This window comes from Ranitomeya imitator, chromosome 1 (assembly GCF_032444005.1).
Source record: "Ranitomeya imitator isolate aRanImi1 chromosome 1, aRanImi1.pri, whole genome shotgun sequence".
Classification (NCBI taxonomy): domain Eukaryota; kingdom Metazoa; phylum Chordata; class Amphibia; order Anura; family Dendrobatidae; genus Ranitomeya; species Ranitomeya imitator.
The window spans coordinates 2,334,954-2,359,999 of NC_091282.1; the positions used below are offsets into that span (position 1 = coordinate 2,334,954).

Consider the following 25,046-nt stretch of genomic DNA (forward strand, 5'->3'; position numbering starts at 1 on the left):
ACTGCATTCCTCAAGGGCTGCAAACAGGTCATGTTTTCAGGATTTCCTTGTACTGCACAGGTGATTATTACAGCACCTTGTGCAATGCTAAGGAACTCTTGAAAACACGCATGGTTTGCGGCCCTCGAGGAATGCAGTTTGACACCCCTGGTGTAAACCTTCTACCAGATCATTAATGAATATGTTGAAGAGAACAGGTCCCAAAACTGACCCCTGCGGTACCCCACTGGTCACGGCGACCCAGTTAGAGACTATACCATTTATAACCACCCTCTGCTTTCTATCACTAAGCCAGTTATTTACCCACATTTTCCCCCAGACCCAGCATTCTCATTTTGTGCACCAACCTCTTGTGTGGCACGGTACCTCTCACAATCGCGCCCATGGGAGTCGGCCAACATCTTAACCGTTAGCAGCAGGGTGCCATTAAACCGTTCAACTCCATCAGCTGACAGTGGCCACCTTTCTGGCCTGAATAGACAACAAGGCTACCGATTCCGGGGTCCAGGTGGCCCAAGCCTGCCTGGCTAGGGGGATGGGCAGGTGGTGAGTGGCCCACTGCAGGACCGACTGCCAGTGACGGACTTCTTGGGGATCCTGGGCTGAACTCCCCCTCTGTTTGAGCAACATCGACTTTCATCTCCTCTCCACCTTTCATGGCATTGGCCATCTCCCTGGCTTTAACCTTGGTGCCACTGGCCATCCTTGCACTGGTTACTGACACAGAGTTGCAACCTGATGCACCACAACACCTAACAGTATTTGCACTCGGACTGTCTACTGCTGTTAGTCCTTAGTGTCTAGGAGTATGCGTCACACACACTATTCTCTTGATCCCATCATGCTGCCACCACTTGTGAAGGAGCCACAACTCGCCACCCCGCCTGACGTCAATATTACATCAGCGGGATCACATGGTAAGGTCTCCCCAACTTGTACCAACATGATGTCCCGCACCCCCTGGGGATATGTAAGGTCAGCTTGGAACAGTTTTACACAGACACACCCCTGTCCACACGCACCCAGGGAGAGACGGAGAGTGAGAAGGTGGCCCACACAGTCACTGGTGTGGCACCACTCTCGCCCACAACCCTGACAGGCCCTTTGCACTAGCAACAATAAGACTGCCACCAGTTCCACGTTCAATTCAGGGTTATTTCGGGCCAGGAACCAGCCCCCAGTAACATGCGAGATTAGGCCGAGAAGCAGACGTGTGGATTAGTGGATAGAGATAAGAGACCAGCCCAAGGATAAATTATATATTTAATCGCCTTAAGGGCACACTAGATAATACACTATATGCACAATGGCTGTACGTATAGAATGGTCAGATATGCAAATACAATGGTGGTAGGACAAAGGGAATAAACAGAACATATAGTCAGTTACCAGTTAGATGAAAGGCCTGGTTGCAGGGGAGAGGCTGCCACATAGGAGGCTTGTGTTCCCCTCCGTGTGTCCTCACATTATGTCCTTGTGTCTCCAAACTTCTTCACAACATGGATATGGGCCTCACTTAGCATTACAATTGATTGCTGCATTGGTGATGTAATCAGGTATGGATGGTGGTTGTGGTCACATGTTCATGTACTGATGATGGTACTGGTGTATTTATTTATCGACAGTGCTGGATGTGATGTATTCATGCATCGATAGAGGTTCTGGTGATGCATTTATCTACTGTTGGTGGTTCTAGTGACCTATTAATTTACAGATGCTGGCTCTTGTTCAGTTTTTATACACTGCTGCTGGCTCTAGTGATGTATTCATAGTGATGGTGGTTTTGGTGCTGTATTCATCACCAGAACCATCATTAGTACATGAATACAGGACACAAACAACCATCAGTACATTAAGATGTCACCACAACCACGATCAGTACAGGAATAAGAGACCAGAACCACTATCAGTGCATGATTATGTCACCAAAACAACTATCCATACAGGAATATGGCACCAGAACCCCCATCAGTTTTATTACAAACCGTATTTGTTGAATGACTGACATAGGCAAACTTATGTTTTTTGTTTTTTTTTTTTATAATGGGGTTGCTTCCATTAGGATATCAACCAAATGCATACCCATAAGGAAACAACCTTACCAAAACTTGTCAGAAGACAAATATACTAGCAGGATTGCACACAGGTTGCACACATTATCATCACTGTCCCCGTTGGGGCTCACAATCTAAATTCCCTATCAGTATGTCTTTGCATAGTGCCCAGAGGAAAGTGCCCGGAGGAAACCCACGCAAACACAGAGAACATACAAACTCTTTGCAGATGTTGTCCAAGGTGGGATTTGAACCCAGGACTCCAGCGCTGCAAGACTGCTGTGCTAACCACTGCGCCACCGCGCTGCCCTGACAGGTTTTGGGGAGGCTGTTTCCTTATGGTAGGTTTTTCTCAATTTTTGCTATGTTAGATATCCGCCAAATACTGCACAACTTAAATGGAATCAAACAGCCCCTTTATATAGTTAAGTAAAAGTAGTTTCCATGACTGGTTTGATATTTAAAAAATAGGATATCGGGGATGAATTTCGTTATTTTTCGCTGGAATCATATAAGTGGTCTGCAACCAATGAAAACACACTTATTGTGCCTCGCCTCTAAAATACTCTTTTTTTACTTTTGCTGTTTTGTTTGTTAAAAACAGGTAACAATTCTAGTGGAAGTGGTCGTCAGAGATTGTTATCTGACTCATTGGAGGGGAGCTGCCTTAAAGGTCCTGTTGAATTAGTCTTTGACCCATCCCTTTACATAGGTCCTCTACATAGTGCCCTCTAGACTCAGCCCATCAAGTCACCTCCCCCCACCCAATAGTCTTGGCCAATCAAGTCACCTCCCACCACCCTATAGCCTTGACCAATCAAGTCACCTCCCCCGGCCCTATAGCCTTGGCCCATCACGTCAGTCATCTCCTCCGCCCTATAGCCTTGGCCCATCAAGTCACCTCCCACCACCCTATAGCCTTGGCCCATCAAGTCACCTCCCACCACCCTATAGCCTTGGCCCATCAAGTCACCTCCCCTGCACTCTAGACTCGGCCCATGCCGTCACCATTACATACCCCTCCCCATCACATTTCCACAGAATACACCCATCTTTTATATGTTTAGTAACCATCCACTGTGGTTACTGTAATCTAACAATGGGATTCTGTAGACAACTTACCTAAACTTACGGAGTGTGAATGCAAAACAGCAAGACACAGGACGGCAGCAACACCAGCGTCAACCACTGAGCCTTCAGACTCCAAGACATCTCGAGCCACCCGGGAACATGACTCTGTGATCAAGGAACATAAGAGGAGACATCACTATACAATACAGAGCTAGATACACGAGGAGTCCTGACCACAGGAGCTTACACTCTATAGATACAGGAGGAGGAGGAGTCCTGACCACAGGAGCTTACACTCTATAGATACAGGAGGAGGAGTCCTGACCACAGGAGCTTACACTCTATAGATACAGGAGGAGGAGGAGGAGTCCTGACCACAGGAGCTTACACTCTATAGATACAGGAGGAGGAGGAGTCCTGACCACAGGAGCTTACACTCTATAGATACAGGAGGAGGAGGAGTCCTGACCACAGGAGCTTACACTCTATAGATACAGGAGGAGGAAGAGTCCTGACCACAGGAGCTTACACTCTATAGATACAGGAGGAGGAGGAGTCCTGACCACAGGAGCTTACACTCTATAAATACAGGAGGAGGAGGAGTCCTGACCACAGGAGCTTACACTCTATAGATACAGGAGGAGGAGGAGTCCTGACCACAGGAGCTTACACTCTATAGATACAGGAGGAGGAAGAGTCCTGACCACAGGAGCTTACACTCTATAGATACAGGAGGAGGAGGAGTCCTGACCACAGTAGCTTACACTCTATAGATACAGGAGGAGGAGGAGTCCTGACCACAGGAGCTTACACTCTATAGATACAGGAGGAGGAAGAGTCCTGACCACAGGAGCTTACACTCTATAGATACAGGAGGAGGAGTCGTCCTGACCACAGGAGCTTACACTCTATAGATACAGGAGGAGGATTCCTGACCACAGGAGCTTACACTCTATAGATACAGGAGGAGGAGGATTCCTGACCACAGGAGATTACACTCTATAGATACAGGAGGAGGAAGAGTCCTGACCACAGGAGCTTACACTCTATAGATACAGGAGGAGGAGGAGTCCTGACCACAGGAGCTTACACTCTATAGATACAGGAGGAGGAGGAGTCCTGACCACAGGAGCTTAAACTCTATAGATGCAGGAGGAGGAAGAGTCCTGACCACAGGAGCTTACACTCTATAGATACAGGAGGAGGATTCCTGACCACAGGAGATTACATTCTATAGATACAGGAGGAGGAAGAGTCCTGACCACAGGAGCTTACACTCTATAGATACAGGAGGAGGAGGAGTCCTGACCACAGGAGCTTACACTCTATAGATACAGGAGGAGGAGGAGCAGTCCTGACCACAGGAGATTACACTCTATAGATACAGGAGGAGGAGGAGTCCTGACCACAGGAGTTTACACTCTATAGATACAGGAGGAGGAAGAGTCCTGACCACAGGAGCTTACACTCTATAGATACAGGAGGAGGAAGAGTCCTGACCACAGGAGCTTACACTCTATAGATACAGGAGGAGTCCTGACCACAGGAGCTTACACTCTATAGATACAGGAGGAGTCCTGACCACAGGAGCTTACACTCTATAGATACAGGAGGAGGAAGAGTCCTGACCACAGGAGCTTACACTCTATAGATACAGGAGGAGGAGGAGTCCTGACCACAGGAGCTTACACTCTATAGATACAGGAGGAGGAAGAGTCCTGACCACAGGAGCCAACACTCTATAGATACAGGAGGAGGAGTCCTGACCACAGGAGCTTACACTCTATAGATACAGGAGGAGGAAGAGTCCTGACCACAGGAGCTTACACTCTATAGATACAGGAGGAGGAGGAGTCCTGACCACAGGAGCTTACACTCTATAGATACAGGAGGAGGAAGAGTCCTGACCACAGGAGCCAACACTCTATAGATACAGGAGGAGGAGTCCTGACCACAGGAGCCAACACTCTATAGATACAGGAGGAGGAGTCCTGACCACAGGAGCTTACACTCTATAGATACAGGAGGAGGAGGAGGAGGAGTCCTGATCCCAGGAGCTTACACTCTATAGATACAGGAGGAGGAGGAGTCCTGATCCCAGGAGCTTACACTCTATAGATACAGGAGGAGGAGGAGTCCTGATCCCAGGAACTTACACTCTATAGATACAGGAGGGGGAGGAGTCCTGACCACAGGAGCTTACACTCTATAGATACAGGAGGAGGAGGAGTCCTGACCACAGGAGCTTACACTCTATAGATACAGGAGGAGGAAGAGTCCTGACCACAGGAGCTTACACTCTATAGATACAGGAGGAGGAGGAGTCCTGACCACAGGAGCTTACACTCTATAGATACAGGAGGAGGAGGAGTCCTGACCACAGGAGCTTACACTCTATAGATACAGGAGGAGGAGGAGCAGTCCTGACCACAGGAGATTACACTCTATAGATACAGGAGGAGGAGGAGTCCTGACCACAGGAGTTTACACTCTATAGATACAGGAGGAGGAAGAGTCCTGACCACAGGAGCTTACACTCTATAGATACAGGAGGAGGAAGAGTCCTGACCACAGGAGCTTACACTCTATAGATACAGGAGGAGTCCTGACCACAGGAGCTTACACTCTATAGATACAGGAGGAGTCCTGACCACAGGAGCTTACACTCTATAGATACAGGAGGAGGAAGAGTCCTGACCACAGGAGCTTACACTCTATAGATACAGGAGGAGTCCTGACCACAGGAGCTTACACTCTATAGATACAGGAGGAGGAGGAGTCCTGATCCCAGGAGCTTACACTCTATAGATACAGGAGGAGGAGGAGTCCTGATCCCAGGAGCTTACACTCTATAGATACAGGAGGAGGAGGAGTCCTGATCCCAGGAGCTTACACTCTATAGATACAGGAGGGGGAGGAGTCCTGACCACAGGAGCTTACACTCTATAGATACAGGAGGAGGAGGAGTCCTGACCACAGGAGCTTACACTCTATAGATACAGGAGGAGGAAGAGTCCTGACCACAGGAGCTTACACTCTATAGATACAGGAGGAGGAGGAGTCCTGACCACAGGAGCTTACACTCTATAGATACAGGAGGAGGAGGAGTCCTGACCACAGGAGCTTACACTCTATAGATACAGGAGGAGGAAGAGTCCTGACCACAGGAGCTTACACTCTATAGATACAGGAGGAGGAGTCCTGACCACAGGAGCTTACACTCTATAGATACAGGAGGAGGAGTCCTGACCACAGGAGCTTACACTCTATAGATACAGGAGGAGGAGGAGGAGTCCTGACCACAGGAGCTTACACTCTATAGATACAGGAGGAGGAGTCCTGACCACAGGAGCTTACACTCTATAGATACAGGAGGAGTCCTGACCACAGGAGCTTACACTCTATAGTGTTCCCAACAAAATCTTCAAATCAATTCCCAAAAAAAGCACGTTGGTCATCAGTTAACGGATATATAGAGGACTTCCATGTCACTGGTAGCACAAAGACTCTGGAAAAGCTAAATGGCTCCTTGACCCCAAAAGAGATTCAGCAAATTCTGTGCTCCCAAATCCACATGCTCTCCTCCTTCTGAGCCCCAGTGTGTCTAAACCACATTTAGTGCCCACATGTTTGGAATTTCTGTAGCTATGACAGGGCACCTAATCTACAGGTGCATGTGCTGGGCACAATATATACGGGCACTACAATGTACTGTGCAGGGGCGGACATGCAGCCGACGCAACTGCACCGGGGCCCGGAGGTGGAGGGGGGCTCCTGCAGGCAGCGGTCGAGTATGTAGCCGCTATGGGGCCACTGAATCAAGTGAGAGGGGCCCAGTGTCATGCAGCATCGGGCCACTGTCAATCCCTCCATTACTCATGCGAATACCCAGAGCCAAGGAGAGAGTGGTGCGCAGAGTGCAAGGAGTTCAAAAAGGGGGCGTGTCAAGGAGGGAGAGACGCTGACCAATGAACACTTTCCTCACCAGACTGAAGAGAGCGCTCACTGGCTGTCTGTCCTCCTGCATGGTGCGTCCCAATGGTGAGTACTCATAACTAGTAAGGGGCCGCACAGCACAGAGGAGACAGCAGTGGAGGAAGAGCAGGGCTTACAGGGGGTCCGGGCCGCACAGCACAGAGGAGACAGCAGTGGAGGAAGAGCAGGGCTTACAGGGGGTCCGGGCCACACAACACACAGGGGACAACAGTGGAGGAAGAGCAGGGCTTACAGGGGGCCCGGGCCACACAACACACAGGGGACAACAGTGGAGGAAGAGCAGGGCTTACAGGGGGCCCGGGCCACACAGCACACAGGGGACAACAGTGGAGGAAGAGCAGGACTTACAGGGGGCCCGGGCCACACAGCACACAGGGGACAACAGTGGAGGAAGAGCAGGGCTTACAGGGGGCCCGGGCCACACAACACACAGGGGACAACAGTGGAGGAAGAGCAGGGCTTACAGGGGGCCCGGGCCGCACAGCACACAGGGGACAACAGTGGAGGAAGAGCAGGACTTACAGGGGGCCCGGGCCACACAGCACACAGGGGACAACAGTGGAGGAAGAGCAGGACTTACAGGGGGCCCGGGCCACACAACACACAGGGGACAATAGTGGAGGAAGAGCAGGGCTTACAGGGGGCCCGGGCCACACAACACACAGGGGACAACAGTGGAGGAAGAGCAGGGCTTACAGGGGGCCCGGGCCACACAACACACAGGGGACAACAGTGGAGGAAGAGCAGGGCTTACAGGGGGCCCGGGCCACACAGCACACAGGGGACAACAGTGGAGGAAGAGCAGGACTTACAGGGGGCCCGGGCCACACAGCACACAGGGGACAACAGTGGAGGAAGAGCAGGGCTTACAGGGGGCCCGGGCCACACAACACACAGGGGACAACAGTGGAGGAAGAGCAGGGCTTACAGGGGGCCCGGGCCACACAGCACACAGGGGACAACAGTGGAGGAAGAGCAGGACTTACAGGGGGCCCGGGCCACACAGCACACAGGGGACAACAGTGGAGGAAGAGCAGGGCTTACAGGGGGCCCGGGCCACACAACACACAGGGGACAACAGTGGAGGAAGAGCAGGGCTTACAGGGGGCCCGGGCCACACAGCACACAGGGGACAACAGTGGAGGAAGAGCAGGACTTACAGGGGGCCCGGGCCACACAGCACACAGGGGACAACAGTGGAGGAAGAGCAGGGCTTACAGGGGGCCCGGGCCACACAACACACAGGGGACAACAGTGGAGGAAGAGCAGGGCTTACAGGGGGCCCGGGCCGCACAGCACACAGGGGACAACAGTGGAGGAAGAGCAGGACTTACAGGGGGCCCGGGCCACACAGCACACAGGGGACAACAGTGGAGGAAGAGCAGGACTTACAGGGGGCCCGGGCCACACAACACACAGGGGACAATAGTGGAGGAAGAGCAGGAGTTACAGGGGATCGGGCCACACAGCACACAGGGGACAACAGTGGAGGAAGAGCAGGACTTACAGGGGATCGGGCCACACAGCACACAGGGGACAACAGTGGAGGAAGAGCAGGACTCACAGGGGGCCCGGGCCTCACAGCACACAGGGGACAACAGTGGAGGAAGAAAATCATTCTCTTTACCACATAAAGATAACAAGGTGATTAACCTGACTCAACATGTATTGTCTGCTACTGATCTATCTCTACTTGGGAGAGGCCTGTCCTTTGCTCCCACCTCGGGTTTCGATTTATTTTCTACAATCAAGGATTTGCACATTTTTGCGAGGTCATTGTTGTTCAAAAGATATTTTAACACCAATAATTTACATTCTCTTTTTCCCACAGAGGAGGCACAGGAGGCTCTAAGGATACTCGAGGAATTGGCCAGTGAACATATAGGTGAAGGAGGTAAGGTTCCACCTTCTATTCGTCCACGGTCCACAAGGTTCCCTCCGCTGTCATCTTGTTCCAGCATTGACTTGTTTGTCCGGGTGGTGATGGAGGACTTGTATAAAATACCACACTTTCGTGTTAATGATAATCTGACACGGGAGGAGAGGCTGAGGCTAAGTTATCTGCAGGGACTACCTGATACAGTGATTAAACCTGCCGACAAAGGTGGCAATGTCGTCCTGTGGCCCACCAATATGTACGAGAGGGAGGCATATCGTCAACTCAATAATACAACTTGCTATAGACGGCTTACATATAATCCCCTCTTGGCATATTGTGGTCAACTAGATAATATTCTTTAACGGGCCCTCCAGGATGGCATTGTCACCAAAGAACTAGCATCGGCGTTGGTGGTCCCTGAGCCAACTGTTGCCACTTTGTACCTCCTCATGAAGATACACAAGAATACCTCCTCACCGCCCGGCAGACCTATTGTGTCTGGCAGAGGGAACTTCTTGGACCACATTAATAAGTGGATTGATCACCACCTCCAACCTCTTGTGGTGAGCCTCCCTTCCTTTCTGCAGGATACGGGCGATCTTTTGCGCAGGGTCGACGGGTTGTGCTTGGAGGGTGATTCTCTTTTGGTTTCAGCAGACGTTGAATCGTTATATACTAATATCAGGCATAAGGATGGCATTTCTGCCGTACGGTATTTTTTGGGTACATCATCTTTACCAATTGGCCTACGAGAGCTTCTGCTGGAACTTCTGAAGTTCACCCTCACCCACAATTTTTTCGTGTTTAAGGGGTCCTTCTACCTTCAGCTCCAGGGGACCGCTATGGGTGCGGCCTTTGCGCCCGCCTATGCCGGTCTTTTCCTGGGGCTCTGGGAGAGGGACCTCTTCCTGTCAAATGAACAGGGGTTAATGGACCGTGTCCCTTTTTGGACACGGTACATTGACAACATCTTCTTCATTGGGCAGGGCACCCCCGTCGACCTTGGGCAATTGATACAGACCCTGAACAACAATGACCTCAATGTGCATTTGACGTTTACCTTTGATTGTAGGTCTCTTGATTTTCTGGATGTCACCATCAGGCGGGACAGTTCTGGTTGTTTACAAACGGATATTTATAGAAAAGAGACGGCCACTAACACACTACTTCTTGCCTCCTCGGGTCATCCTAAGCACATGATTCGTTCTGTGCCAGTGGGGCAATTCCTCCGTCTTCGCAGAATATGCTCGTCTGATGGTGACTTCGAGACTCGGGCTGAGGAGCTTAGGCAGCGCTTTTACGCACGTGGTTATAGTCATAGGATGGTGAAGGTGGCATACCATCGAGCTAAATATGCTTCTCGCCACAACCTCCTATATAATAATACACCTAGGCAGAAGGCGGATGATACTGTGAGGTTTGTAACTACATTTAGTTCTCGTGCTGACATGGTTCGCTCCAGTTTGCAAAGGGCATGGCCGATTCTGAAGGTTGACCCTGTTCTTAAGAAATTGATTCCTCCGGCACCATTGATGTCCTTTAGGAGAGCTAAGATTCTGAGAGACCATTTGGTCTCCAGCCATTATCCTGAACAGGTGATGCCTACCTTTTTGGACAAATTTCCTATCAGGGGTGGGTGTGTTCCGTGTGGCCGATGTGTTGCCTGTCCCAATGTGGTGCGGTGTGATAGGTTTGTTAACGCTGATGGTACAAAATCTTTCAACATTCGTCAGCGTATCACATGCACCACAAGATACGTCATCTACTACGCTACGTGCCCATGTAACCTTATTTACGTTGGGTTAACCACACGCCAACTTAAGGTGAGAATTCGTGAGCACGTATTGGGTATTCAGGCGGCAGGCGGTCACGCGGACACCTCTACCCTGAAAACAATACCACGCCACTTTAAAGATTTCCACAATTGTGATGGTACTCTCTTGAAGGTGCGTGGTATTGAGTCCTTGAAAATTAACATTCGTGGTGGCGGATTATCTAAGCGTCTGTCTCAGCTTGAGACTAGATGGATTTGGGCTCTGAATACTGTTCATCCCAATGGTTTGAATGAGTGTCTCTCATTTGCTCCCTTCCTGGGGTCCCCCTGCTGATGTATTATACGGGTGGTGCTGCATATTCACTTCCGTGTTTTTATTACTTTTTTACTAATTTTGTTTTTTATTGTAGTGTTTTCATTGATCTTGATGTCTTGCGGTGCCCATGATGGATGGCTGAACTATCAAGATGAAGATGTGTCGCAATTTTTGCAATTTTGTATATGCTTTTTTGTATATTTATGTATTATTCTTTCTGCTTATAAAATTGACGTGTCTGATTATTCTATGTAGCGGATTGTGTACTTTTGTACACTATTGTATTTTTATCTCATCTTGTAACTATACTGGTTTGCTTAATTCGGCCATATTGGCCGTTTGGCTTACAGTATAGAGAAACATATAAAGTGAAATACACGCTCAGGTACCGATATAATGTATGGGTTTATTCTGTGGATTTTTTTCATTATTTCATTTTTTTCGATATTTTCTATGTGGGTATTTATGTTTCTTATGTTTATCATGTTTGCATTATTGTCTCCTTGCATATACAGTAAGTGTTTATCCTTTGTTATGTGTCCTGTTTTATTATATGTTGCGGTGCAGTGCCGAGCTGCGATCTGCAGCGAGGTACTGGCAGGTTCCCCATAGTTAATATGGCCGCCAATTGCTGTGAGGTTCCTCCTCTTGCCCATCGCTGCTCGCCGCTTGGTGTCATGGTCACATGGGGCCCCATGTGATCTCGCATCAGCGGTGATGTCAGCGCAGGGCGGTGGGGGAGTGTGTCTCCAGCGTCTTACAGGTGCGATCATATCCGGCCCCTCTTGCTCATATACCGCTCTGTTGTCCTGCATGGCACACCCCCTGAGGAAGGAAGTCTTGCACTTCCGAAACGCGCGTCGGGGGAGGGTGTGAGCCCACACGTGCCGGGTCTACATACCACTGGGTAGGTCACACTAATGCCTTGATTATTGTGCTGCGCACTTGTGCTAGTGACCGATCTTTACTATGTGTAGGCTCTCGCCGGTGACGTGGTGATGTGTTTTATTGCCTGTTCTAGTCTCGCCCCTGTCTTATACCTGTATGTATGTTTTATTAATAAAGTTGTTTCTACTTTGGGTTAATTGTGGACGGTTTCCACCATTTTTTCTGTGGTTGTTTTCAGTGGTTTCTGGTGGGTCCTTATTGTCCTATTATCTGGGTGTGCATGCCTCCTATTCACTACATTTGTAGTTACGTAGATTTACTATGAGGTATTCCTCCCACTGTGTGCGTTTTTCTGCTTGTTATTAACCACGTAGTATGTAGCAGCCATGTAGTATATAGTACTGCTCACGTAGTATATAGCAGCCATGTAGTATATAGTACTGCCCACGTAGTATGTACCAGCCATGTAGTATATAGTACTGCCCACGTAGTATATAGCAGCCATGTAGTATATAGTACTGCCCACGTAGTATATAGCAGCCATGTAGTATATAGTACTGTCCACGTAGTATACAGCAGCCATGTAGTATATAGTACTGTCCACATAGTATATAGCAGCCATGTAGTATATAATACTGCCCACGTAGTATACAGCAGCCATGTAGTATATAGTACTGCCCATGTAGTATACAGCAGCCATGTAGTATATAACACTGCCCACGTAGTATGTAGCAGCCATGTAGTATATAGTACTGCTCACGTAGTATATAGCAGCCATGTAGTATATAGTACTGCCCACGTAGTATGTAGCAGCCATGTAGTATATAGTACTGCTCACGTAGTATATAGCAGCCATGTAGTATATAGTACTGCCCACGTAGTATGTAGCAGCCATGTAGTATATAGTACTGTCCACGTAGTATATAGCAGCCATGTAGTATATAGTACTGCCCACGTAGTATATAGCAGCCATGTAGTATATAGTACTGTCCACGTAGTATACAGCAGCCATGTAGTATATAGTACTGTCCACGTAGTATACAGCAGCCATGTAGTATATAGTACTGTCCACATAGTATATAGCAGCCATGTAGTATATAGTACTGCCCACATAGTATATAGCAGCCATGTAGTATATAGTACTGCCCACATAGTATATAGCACAGCCATGTAGTATATAGTACTGCCCACGTAGTATATAGCAGCCATGTAGTATATAGTACTGTCCACGTAGTATACAGCAGCCATGTAGTATATAGTACTGTCCACATAGTATATAGCAGCCATGTAGTATATAGTACTGCCCACATAGTATATAGCAGCCATGTAGTATATAGTACTGCCCACGTAGTATATAGCAGCCATGTAGTATATAGTACTGCCCACATAGTATATAGCAGCCATGTAGTATATAGTACTGCCCACGTATATAGCAGCCATGTAGTATATAGTACTGTCCACATAGTATATAGCAGCCATGTAGTATATAGTACTGCCCACGTAGTATATAGCAGCCATGTAGTATATAGTACTGTCCACGTAGTATATAGCAGCCATGTAGTATATAGTACTGCCCACGTAGTATATAGCAGCCATGTAGTATATAGTACTGCCCACATAGTATATAGCAGCCATGTAGTATATAGTACTGCCCACGTAGTATATAGCAGCCATGTAGTATATAGTACTGCCCACATAGTATATAGCAGCCATGTAGTATATAGTACTGCCCACGTAGTATATAGCAGCCATGTAGTATATAGTACTGTCCACATAGTATATAGCAGCCATGTAGCCCACGCAGTATTTAGCAGAGTGGGCACATATCCCTGTTAAAAAAAAAAAAAAAAAAAAAAGGAATTAAAATAAAAAAAAGTTACATACTCATCCCCTGGGTTCCAACGGCACTGTGGCGATGGGCGCGCGGCTGCCGCCATCTTCCATTCCCAGGATGCATTGTGAAATTACCCAGAAGACTTAGCGGTCTCGCAAGACCGCTACGTCTTCTGGGTAATTTTGCAATGCATCTCTGGGACCAGAAGCTGGCGGAAGGCGAGAGCGCATCCTCGGACTACGGAAGGTGAGTATAGCAGGTTTTTTTTGTTTTTTTATTATTTTTAACATTAGATTTTTTATTACTATTGACGCTGCATAGGCAGCATCAATAGTAAAACGTTGGGGACACACAGGGTTAATAGCGGCGGTAACGGAGTGAGTTACCCGTGGCATAATGTGGTCCGTTACCGCCGGCATTAACCCTGTGTGAGCGGTGACTGCGGGGAGTATGCGGGCGACATGCACTGACTGCGGGGGAGGGACTAATCGGACTGTGGCTGTCGTTGATTGATCCCGGCAGCCATGACAGACAGAGGCCGCGACCAATGAATATCCGTGACAGACAGACAGACGGAGGTGACCCTTAGACAATTCTACAGTAGATTAGTTGACCGATGCCTTGGGCATCCCATTTACTCCACAGCCTGGCACCGGATCATCTGTCCTACTACTAAACCTTCTCTTTCTGGATCTCTCAATATCAATATGATTTATTACTCTGTTATGATTTTAGCATTTCCCTCATTATTCAGGATTTTAGTGATCACACAATTTTCCTAGCGTGGTTTAGGATTCTATATACATTGATATCAGGGACTTTGCGGTGTGCCGTGGTCACACGGTGTGGGGTGACGAGGTTGTCACTGGCGCCGACCTGCTGTCGATAACACGGTCACCCTGTAAAATCTGGAGAATGATGACATAAGAAACAAGCGGGAATGGTTCTGGAAGCGGAAGACACACGGTCCGTATGATGGGTACTCACCAGAATCGGTGACCGCGGCAGCCCGGTGGTACGTGCCTGCAGAATGACTGTGCTCATCGTCTCCACGCGGATGATGGGAGTTAGGACTTATGGTGACAGTCGAGGAGCTTTCCAGGTCGCTGATGTTCCGGGGTTCGCCCTTCTGGCCATAGAAGCTTGGCTGTGCCGAGGGAGCAGCAAAAGCCCCAGATTCATACAGGACAAAACCAACGGCTACAGCCAAAAGGAGCAAAGAAGAGCAGATCCGAAGACTGGCATCTCTGCCGTGGGCACCAGCAACCGGGCGCGATGAACGACTGCAAAACAATACAATGAACGGGTATTAGAACCTGCCTATGGGGGGCACCACATAATAAATATATTCATTATACAGCTCGGTGCAACCAATACGCTGAAATATGAAAGCAGGACAAGAGGAAGAAAGAGCGCAAAATAGTGCAAGAATGGTGAACAAGAAAGGAGACCAACACTAAAAACAACTAAAACCATCGATGGAGCGATGCAAAGAAGTGGTGAAGAAATGCACCTCATGTACAATATAGAAACAATAATGCAACAATGAAAGATCACGAATAATGCAAAGAGTGCACCGTTAGGGGAAACAATGAAGCCACGGAAAAAAATAACAGGAAGGCAAAAATCTGCGCAGGGTTCGCTAAATGCACTTATTCCTCACTAGATGGTGGCCCAGATCTATCGCATCGGGTATTCTACAATATGCATGTCCACGTAGTATATTGCCCAGCCACGTAGTATATTGCCCAGTCACGTAGTATATTGCCCAGTCACGTAGTATATTGCCCAGCCACGTAGTATATTGCCCAGTCACGTAGTATATTGCCCAGTCACGTAGTATATTGCCCAGTCACGTAGTATATTGCCCAGTCACGTAGTATATTGCCCAGTCACGTAGTATATTGCCCAGCGACGTAGTATATTGCCCAGCGACGTAGTATATTGCTCAGTCACGTAGTATATTGCTCAGTCACGTAGTATATTGGCCAGACACGTAGTATATTGCTCAGTCATGTAGTATATTGCTCAGTCACGTAGTATATTGCCCAGTCACGTAGTATATTGCCCAGCCACGTAGTATATTGCCTAGCCACGTAGTATATTGCCCAGCCACGTAGTATATTGCCCAGCCACGTAGTATATTGCCCAGCCACGTAGTATATTGCCCAGTCCACGTAGTATATTGCACAGCCACGTAGTATATTGCCCAGTCACGTAGTATATTGCCCAGCCACGTAGTATATTGCCCAGCCACGTAGTATATTGCCAAACCACGTAGTATATTGCCCAGCCACGTAGTATATAGCACAGCCCACGCAGTATATTGCCCAGCCACGTAGTATATTGCCCAGCCACGTAGTATATTGCCCAGCCACGTAGTATATTGCCAAACCACGTAGTATATTGCCCAGCCACGTAGTATATTACCCAGCCACGTAGTATATTGCCCAGCCACGTAGTATATTGCCAAACACGTAGTATATTGCCCAGCCATGTAGTATATAGCACAGCCCACGCAGTATTTAACAGTGGCCACGTAATATATAGCACAGACCACGGAGTATATCACACAGTATATAACACTGCCTATGTAGTATACAGCTCAGAGCCACACGGTATGTAACACAGCCAACGTGTATACAGCAGTGTGGGCACCATATTCCTGTAAAAAAAAAAAAAAAAAAGTTATATACTCACCCCTGGGATCCAGCGGAGCTCCGGCGATAGGCGCGCGTCTGCCGCCATCTTCCGTTCCCAGGATGCATTGCAAAATTACCCAGATGACTTAGCGGTCTCGGTCTTCTGGGTTATTTCGCAATGCATCGCCAGGAACGGAAGATGGCGGCAGGCTCTGCGGACAATGGAAGGCGAGTATAGCAGGTTTTTTGCTTTTTTAAATTATTTTTAACATTACATTTTTTGCTATTGATGCCGCATAGGCAGCATCAATCGTAAAAAGTTGGTGATACACAGGGTTAATAGCAGCGGTTATGGAGTGCGTTACTCGCGGCATAATGCAGTCCGTTACCGCCGGCATTAACCCTGTGTTAGCGCTTAGCGGTGACTGGAGGGAAGTATGCGGGCGCCGGGCAGTGACAGCGGGGAGTAAGGAGCGGCCATTTTCTTCCGGACTGTGCCCGTCGCTGATTGGTCGTGGCTGTTTTGCGGCGACCAATCAACGACTTGGATTCCATGACAGAGGCCGTGCCCAATGAATATCCGTGACAGACAGAAGGACAGACAGACGGAAGTGACCGTTAGACAATTATATAGTAGATAAAGGTCCTATAACCAGGCAAAAGACGCTAACAATCATATTTACCCAGTGGAGTGTAACACTGTCCGCTCTACCCAACGCGTGTCGCTGCCTATAGCAGCTTCGTCAGGGGAAGTCGTCATGGTCATTGTCAGGCGACTATAAATACCGTGCAAGTATTCCCTTAACACATGGGAAGTACTGACACCTGTGTGCGGCATTAGCTGCGTGTTCCAGTCCGGAAGAGTCATAATACAGGTGGTAGATTGTGCTTGCGCAGACATACTATATACGTTCCAAATCACAGGAGATGTCGCGCTTGTATTCCACAAACCTGAAGGAACGTCCGGATTCAAGCTGCAGAGGCGCAGACGTGCTATATGCGTTCCAAATCACAGGAGATGCCGCGCTTGCATTCCACAAACCGTAAGGAACATCTGGATTCAAGCTGCAGAGGTGCAGACATGCTATATGCGTTCCAAATCACAGGAGATGTCGCGCTTGCGTTCCACAAACCGTAAGGAACGTCTGGATTCAAGCTGCAGAGTCGCAGACATGCTATATGCGTTCCAAATCACAGGAGATATCGCGCTTGCATTCCACAAACCGTAAGGAACGTACGGATTCAAGCTGCAGAGGCGCAGACGTGCTATATGCGTTCCAAATCACAGGAGATGTCGCGCTTGCATTCCACAAACCGTAAGGAACGTCCGGATTCAAGCTGGACAGGCGCAGATGTGCTATATGCGTTCCAAATCACAGGAGATGCCGCGCTTGCTTTCCACAAACCGTAAGGAACGTCTGGATTCAAGCTGCAGAGGCGCAGACGTGCTATATGCGTTCCAAATCACAGGAGATGTCGCGCTTGCGTTCCACAAACCGTAAGGAACGTCTGGATTCAAGCTGCAGAGTCGCAGACATGCTATATGCGTTCCAAATCACAGGAGATATCGCGCTTGCATTCCACAAACCGTAAGGAACGTACGGATTCAAGCTGCAGAGGCGCAGACGTGCTATATGCGTTCCAAATCACAGGAGTTGTCGCGCTTGCATTCCACAAACCGTAAGGAACGTACGGCTTCAAGCTGCAGAGGCGCAGACGTGCTATATGCGTTCCAAATCACAGGAGATGTCGCGCTTGCATTCCACAAACCGTAAGGAACGTACAGATTCAAGCTGCAGAGGCGCAGACGTGCTATATGCGTTCCAAATCACAGGAGATGCCGCGCTTGCGTTCCACAAACCGTAAGGAACGTCTGGATTCAAGCTGGACAGGCACAGACGTGCTATATGCGTTCCAAATCACAGGAGATGTCGCGCTTGCATTCCACAAAACGGAAGGAACGTCTGGATTCAAGCTGCAGAGGCGCAGACGTGCTATATGCGTTCCAAATCACAGGAGATGTCGTGCTTGCGTTCCACAAACCGTAAGGAACGTACGGATTCAAGCTGCAGAGGCGCAGACGTGCTATATGCGTTCCAAATCACAGGAGATGTCGCGCTTGCATTCCACAAACCGTAAGGAACGTCCGGATTCAAGCTGGACAGGCGCAGATGTGCTATATGCGTTCCAAATCACAGGAGATGTCGCGCTTGCATTCCACAAACCGTAAGGAACGTCCGGACTCAAGCTGGACAGGCGCAGATGTGCTATATGGGTTCCAAATCACAGGAGATGCCGCGCTTGCTTTCCACAAACCGTAAGGAACGTCTGGATTCAAGCTGCAGAGGCGCAGACGTGCTATATGCGTTCCAAATCACAGGAGATGTCGCGCTTGCGTTCCACAAACCGTAAGAAAAGTCTGGATTCAAGCTGCAGAGTCGCAGACATGCTATATGCGTTCCAAATCACAGGAGATATCGCGCTTGCATTCCACAAACCGTAAGGAACGTACGGATTCAAGCTGCAGAGGCGCAGACGTGCTATATGCGTTCCAAACCACAGGAGATGTCGCGCTTGCATTCCACAAACCGTAAGGAACGTACGGATTCAAGCTGCAGAGGCGCAGACGTGCTATATGCGTTCCAAATCACAGGAGATGTCGCGCTTGCATTCCACAAACCGTAAGGAACGTACAGATTCAAGCTGCAGAGGCGCAGACATGCTATATGCGTTCCAAATCACAGGAGATGTCTGTCACGATATGGTATGAAATATCATAAGTTTAGTTGCTCGTCAGCCCATGAGGTGGGCTAAACCCCCCCTTCACTAGCTGACTCTACTTGTTTCTCTTTGGGCTACGGACTGTATGCTAGAAGGGGGTTTTATTGCTCTGGGGTCGTAAATTCCAGGCTCAGAGGAAAGTCCCTCACCCCTCCCACATTCTCTAGTTCAAACTGGAAAAGTGGCTCCAAGATTCAGGAAAGATTCTTTGTTTAGTTTTTGTTAGATATTAGGCAAACAATTTAAGCTAGGAACATGAAAATATATATTCGTAGTCTCACTCGGTGTATCTGCACCTCCCATGAGACTCGGGTTTCTAACTCCGTCTGGTAAAGAAGTAGGGTTTTCTCTGTAAATATGTATCCCAGATAGGACATATTTGATCTCATTAGAATGCTCACGTTAATCCGAGATGAATGATAGGTTTGGTCTGACTCTGACACGTTTTGTAGTGAAGTTATAGAAATTAGAGAGAATAGTTTAAAGTTTAGGCAGAATGTAGAGAGAGGAGGGTCTGGATAAGCCAGCCTTTCTGTGATGTCACAGCCTTAATGTTTTAAGTGTCTGGCAGGCTCTGAGGAGTCGCTTGCTGCTTGATTTCTTGTCTTGTCCTGGAAGAGCCCTGCTCACGTCCAAATGAGCTGGGACGTATGGGAAAAACTGCCCTAGCCTGGTTGCCTGTCATGCTTTGAACATGTAAGTGTTGCTTTTTCTCATTTATTCCCTTTATGTTATAATTACCCTTGTACATATTTGCAATTGTCTCATTTGTAACTTCTTTATAAAATATTTTTGGTAAAGCACTGCCTAATTAATTTCAATGGAATATACTATTATATATTAGTTCGTTCATCCATGCTCTAAACTTACCCTGTCTTCTGAAGGGAAATCCGCTACTGTTACTGTTGTGTTGGGTTAGCTTCGGACCCGTTTAATCGAAGCTGGTGGCAGCGAAAGTGTGCTGACTGTTGGATTATGCTGAAGCAACTGCGGGTTTGATAATTATTGTTCCTGCCTGAGTGGGAGTAGTTATCGCGTCGCTGCAGCGTGCCCAATAGCCAGTACATAGCAGGCAGCCTTTCTGGCGACTAATTACCCAGGGTGCAGTACCTAATCTGACCTGAGAGTAAGGGGGGCGCCAGAGAGCTGCAAGTGTTAAGTGGAACTGTAAGCGGGATATACATAAATCCCTGCAGTTTGTGGTATATTGAAAGCAGTGGGATACCTAGAATAAGCCCCTGCTGTAAGCAAGAGGTCAATAGCCTTGTGTGTGGTTTTTCATCACATCGTGGAGTGGAGGGATAACTAAGATAAGCCCCCCTGCACATGTGATAGCCGTCTGTTGGCCTAAAGTCACCCCAACCCGTGACGGTCACGGTGTGAATCCTGACCCATTGGTGACAGCGGTCAGGGGAATCGTGACAATTGGTGGCAAGGCGGTGGGATATCTTAGAGCATTAGTGATTTGGTTTGAGTAATCATTCCTCTCACTAAAAACTTGCAGAAAGTTCTTGCGAGGACTCTGCGCAAATAAGTTTGGAGAACGAACTCAGTGCTTTTTAGTTGTGAGACAATTGCGTACTGGTAATTATCCCCTCCCTTTCTCTTCGTTTTTCTATCCTATCTTTTATTTGCAAACCATGGTTGTGCTGGGAGAAACCTTCTATGAGCAGCAGACCAGAGACACCCTTGTCGCCTTATGCAAGTCACAGCACATTGACTTTGCAAGCAAAAACAAAGCCCAACTGGTCGCAGATCTGGTGCAATGGGAAGCCGCTCGAGACCAATCTTAGAGCTCAGAGGCCGCAGAAGCCAGCACAAGCGAACGTGGTGCTGCAGCAGTGGTCCAACCACTGAATGCTGGCCCTGTTAGCGATCCGGGCGAATTGGACCCCCACCTGCAGGTGGCCTTGAAAGAATTCCCCACTGACGACCATGAGGGACGTCGGCAGCTGATTCAGCAATACCGGCAAGAGGCCCGAGCTGAGCGAGAGGCCCAGCGAGCCGAGCGGGAGGCTGAGAGAGCCGAGCGCGAGGCTGAGAGAGCCGAGCGCCAAGCCCAGCGAGCTCATGAACTGGAGATGCTCCGGCAGGGGGGGATGCCCTCCACCGCCCAGAGACGTGAGCCCAGCAGCGCTCAGATACCTAAGCCCCGGCCCGATCACTTCCCTGTTATGGAGAAGGACGGGGACTTGGACACTTTTCTGCGGGCCTTTGAGAAAGCCTGCAGGCAGTACCAGCTGCCTACAGATGAATGGGCCCGATACCTGACACCAGGGCTGAGAGGTAAAGCTCTGGAGGCGTTTGCTGCCCTCCCTCAAGAACAAGATGGTGACTATGAGGCCATCAAAAAGGCTTTGATAGCCAAGTACCAGCTTACACCCGAGGTGTACCGTAGAAAGTTTCGGACCCTCCAACGTGGCCCACACGACAGTTACAGTGATGTGGTGCATGGACTGGGGACCCACTTTGACCAGTGGACCCAAGGACTGTCAGTGACCACCTTTGCACAGCTGCGAGACCTGATGATCAAAGACCAGTTCTTTCATCTTTGCCCAGCTGAGGTGCGACAGTTCGTGATGGACAGAGAACCCAAAGACGTGACGAAAGCAGCACAGATTGCCGATGCCTATGAGGCCAACCGTAGATCGGAATGGCGGAAGCCAGTCACCACCAGCTGGAGAGGGGGTAAGCCTGCAACCAACGCCAGTACCCCTGCCAGCCAACACACCAGAGGTCCTGGCCCCGTGGCCAACAGCACCAGACCGACCACCGAACCTCGCACGTGTTACACCTGCCATCAGACTGGTCATATCAGTCTCTCCTGCCCAACCAAGCAGAAGAACACCCAAGCCAAGGCCCCAGGGCCTAATGCAGCAGTTCTTTTGGTGGGTGGTGTGGTTGGGAGGGTGTGTGACAACGTACAGCACGTCACTGTGGGAGGCCATGTTGCTACAGGCCTCAAGGACACCGGGGCTGAACGAACCCTCATCTGACCCGAACTGGCGGCCCCTGAAGAAATCATTCCGGGGAAAACCCTAACTGTCACTGGGATTGGGGGCATCAGCTGTCCCTTACCGATGGCCCGGGTTTTTATCGATTGGGGTGCCGGGAGCGGGGTGAAGGAAGTGGGGCTGTCTGATAATTTGCCCACTGATGTTTTGTTGGGGACTGATTTGGGGAGGATGGTTGCATACTACGTCCCTGACACCCCTCCCCAATCTACTAATAAGGGTAAAGTTAACCCTGATGATGATGATGATGGGAAATCGCATGTGTTACCTGACCATGCTTTATCTTGTAATGATGCATCGATTAACCATTTTTTCCCTAGGATTGATGGTGAAAATGTTGTACCTGTGCCAGCTGAACCTGATAATGATTTTTCTGTGAAGGTTAATGTGTCCATAGGTACAGGCGTGCCCAGCCACGTCGCTCTGCGGAGTGAGACGGCTGAGGAACCCCTAACAGGGGCAAGTGTCGGTGCTACAGGAAATGGGGAGATGCATGGGAACCGTGAGGAAGGTGATGCCATGAAAGTGACCAGTGCCACCGAGGAAGGTAACTGGCCCATAAGTAGCACTGCCCCTGAAGTGTTGGGGGTGGATGGGGAGGTAGAGCCCATAGCAGCGCCGGCTGATGGGTCTGTAGAAACCCCCGGGGAGACAGCCTACGTAGCTGCTGTCACCCGCAGTCAGAGTGCCCGGAACGCAGATAACTGCCAGCCTTCCGGACCCTCCTCAGTCACCACTGTGACTGAACCAGAGGTGGACCCAGAGCAGGTCCAAGAGGGTTCCCGTGGGGAAGGGACCCTGACGTCGCTTCTGGCTTCCCCTAGCCAGGAGTTTCAGGCCGCTCTGCACACAGATGCGAGCCTAGAGAGTTTGAGACAACTTGCCGGGACGCACTTCTCCGAGACTGATAAGGAGAAGGTGTTCTGGGAACAAGGAAGGTTATACCGGGAGAGAGTACCCAGAGAATCACAAAAGGAGTGGTTGAGGGAAAGACAGTTGGTCGTCCCCCAGCAATTCCGGGGTGAGTTGTTGCGGATTGCCCATGAGATCCCGCTAGCTGGACACTTGGGGATCAGCAAAACTAAGGCCCGGCTGTCTCAACACTTCTATTGGCCTAAGATGGGGACAGATGTGTCAAACTACTGCCGCTCCTGTATCACTTGTCAAAGAGTGGGGAAGGCGGGACCTGCTATTAAGGCTCCCCTGATCCCTTTGCCAGTGATAGAGGAGCCTTTCCAGAGGATCGCGGTGGACATTGTGGGCCCGCTGGCCGTCCCCAGCAGCTCTGGAAAGCAATACATCCTTACTGTGGTAGACTACGCTACCCGGTACCCAGAGGCAGTAGCTCTGTCCTCAACTAGGGCAGATAAGGTGGCGGATGCCCTGTTGGCCATCTTTTCACGTGTAGGATTTCCCAGGGAAATGCTTACTGATCAAGGGACCCAATTTATGTCTCGCCTAATGGAGGCTCTCTGTAAGAGAATGCAGGTGAAGCACCTGGTATCGAGTGCGTATCACCCACAGACCAATGGCTTGTGTGAACGCTTCAATGGTACCCTCAAAAAGATGCTACGCATGCTGGTTGAGACTCAAGGGCGCGACTGGGAGCGGTACCTCCCACACCTGCTGTTCGCTTACCGAGAAGTTCCGCAGGCCTCGACGGGGTTCTCCCCCTTCGAGCTCCTGTACGGCAGGCGAGTCCGGGGACCCCTTGGGTTGGTAAGAGAATCCTGGGAAGAGGAGCCGAACCCTTCTGAAGTGTCCATAGTGGAGTATGTCATGCGCTTCCGTGACAAGAAGCAGACCTTGACGCAGTTGGTGCATGACAACATGACGCAGGCTCAGGCTGATCAGAAGCACTGGTACGAGCAGAACGCCCGGTAGCGGACCTACCACGTGGGTCAAAAGGTGTGGGTGCTGGTCCCCGTACCAACGGATAAGCATCAGGCAGCCTGGGAGGGCCCGTACGTCGTCCACCAACAGCTCAACCCGGTCACGTACGTGGTCACGCTTGACCACGCTCGGGGTAGGCGAAAGGCCTTTCACGTCAACATGATGAAGGCTCATCACGAACGTGAACCTTTCGTCCTACCGGTCTGCAGCTTACCCGAAGACGGGGAGGAAGACACCCTCCTGGACTTGCTGGCCCAAGCCCAATGGGTCCATCGAGGATGTGGAGGTAAGCGCCTCGTTAACTGAACCCCAGCGGGTGCAGTTGCAACCACACTGGAACCCTTCCGGGTTGTGTTCTCCAACCGACCTGGGAGGACTGAGTTAGCCGTCCACGAGGTGGACACCGGGAATCACGCCCCACTACGGCGAACACCCTATCGAATCTCTGACCAGGTGCAGCAGATTATGCGCCAAGAGATCGATGAGATGTTACAGCTGGGGGTGATTCGACGGTCAAAGAGCGCGTGGGCATCACCTGTAGTTCTCGTGCCAAAGAAGGACCGGACCACACGGTTCTGCGTGGACTACAGGGGGCTCCACGCCATTACAGCCTCTGACGCGCACCCCATGCCGCGCATCGAGGAGCTGCTTGAGAAGTTAGCTGGCACAAATTACCTAACAATAATGGATCTGAGTCGAGGATACTGGCAGATTTCCCTGAGCCCCGAGGCGCAGGAGAAGTCCGCCTTTATCACACCCTTTGGACTGGACGAGTCCACGGTCATGCCCTTCGGCATGAAGAATGCCCCTGCCACTTTCCAGCGAATGGTCAACCTCCTGCTTCAGGGACTGGAGACGTACGCCGTGGCGTACTTGGATGACATTGCCATCTTCAGTCCCTCCT

General features: G+C 49.7%; 1 protein-coding gene across 1 annotated transcript in view; it reads right to left on the reverse strand.

The window, feature by feature from the left end:
* LOC138657557 (glutathione hydrolase 6-like) overlaps window positions 1-17,214 on the reverse strand; it is a 39,416-nt gene extending 22,202 nt beyond the window's left edge. Inside the window, exons 1-3 of the mRNA XM_069745324.1 lie at window positions 17,138-17,214; window positions 14,800-15,095; window positions 3,177-3,290 (exon numbers count right to left, since the gene is read on the reverse strand). Coding sequence (XP_069601425.1) covers window positions 3,177-3,290; window positions 14,800-15,095; window positions 17,138-17,214 — 487 coding nt within the window. The remainder of the gene's footprint in view (window positions 1-3,176; window positions 3,291-14,799; window positions 15,096-17,137) is intronic.
* Window positions 17,215-25,046: the final 7,832 nt, after the last annotated feature.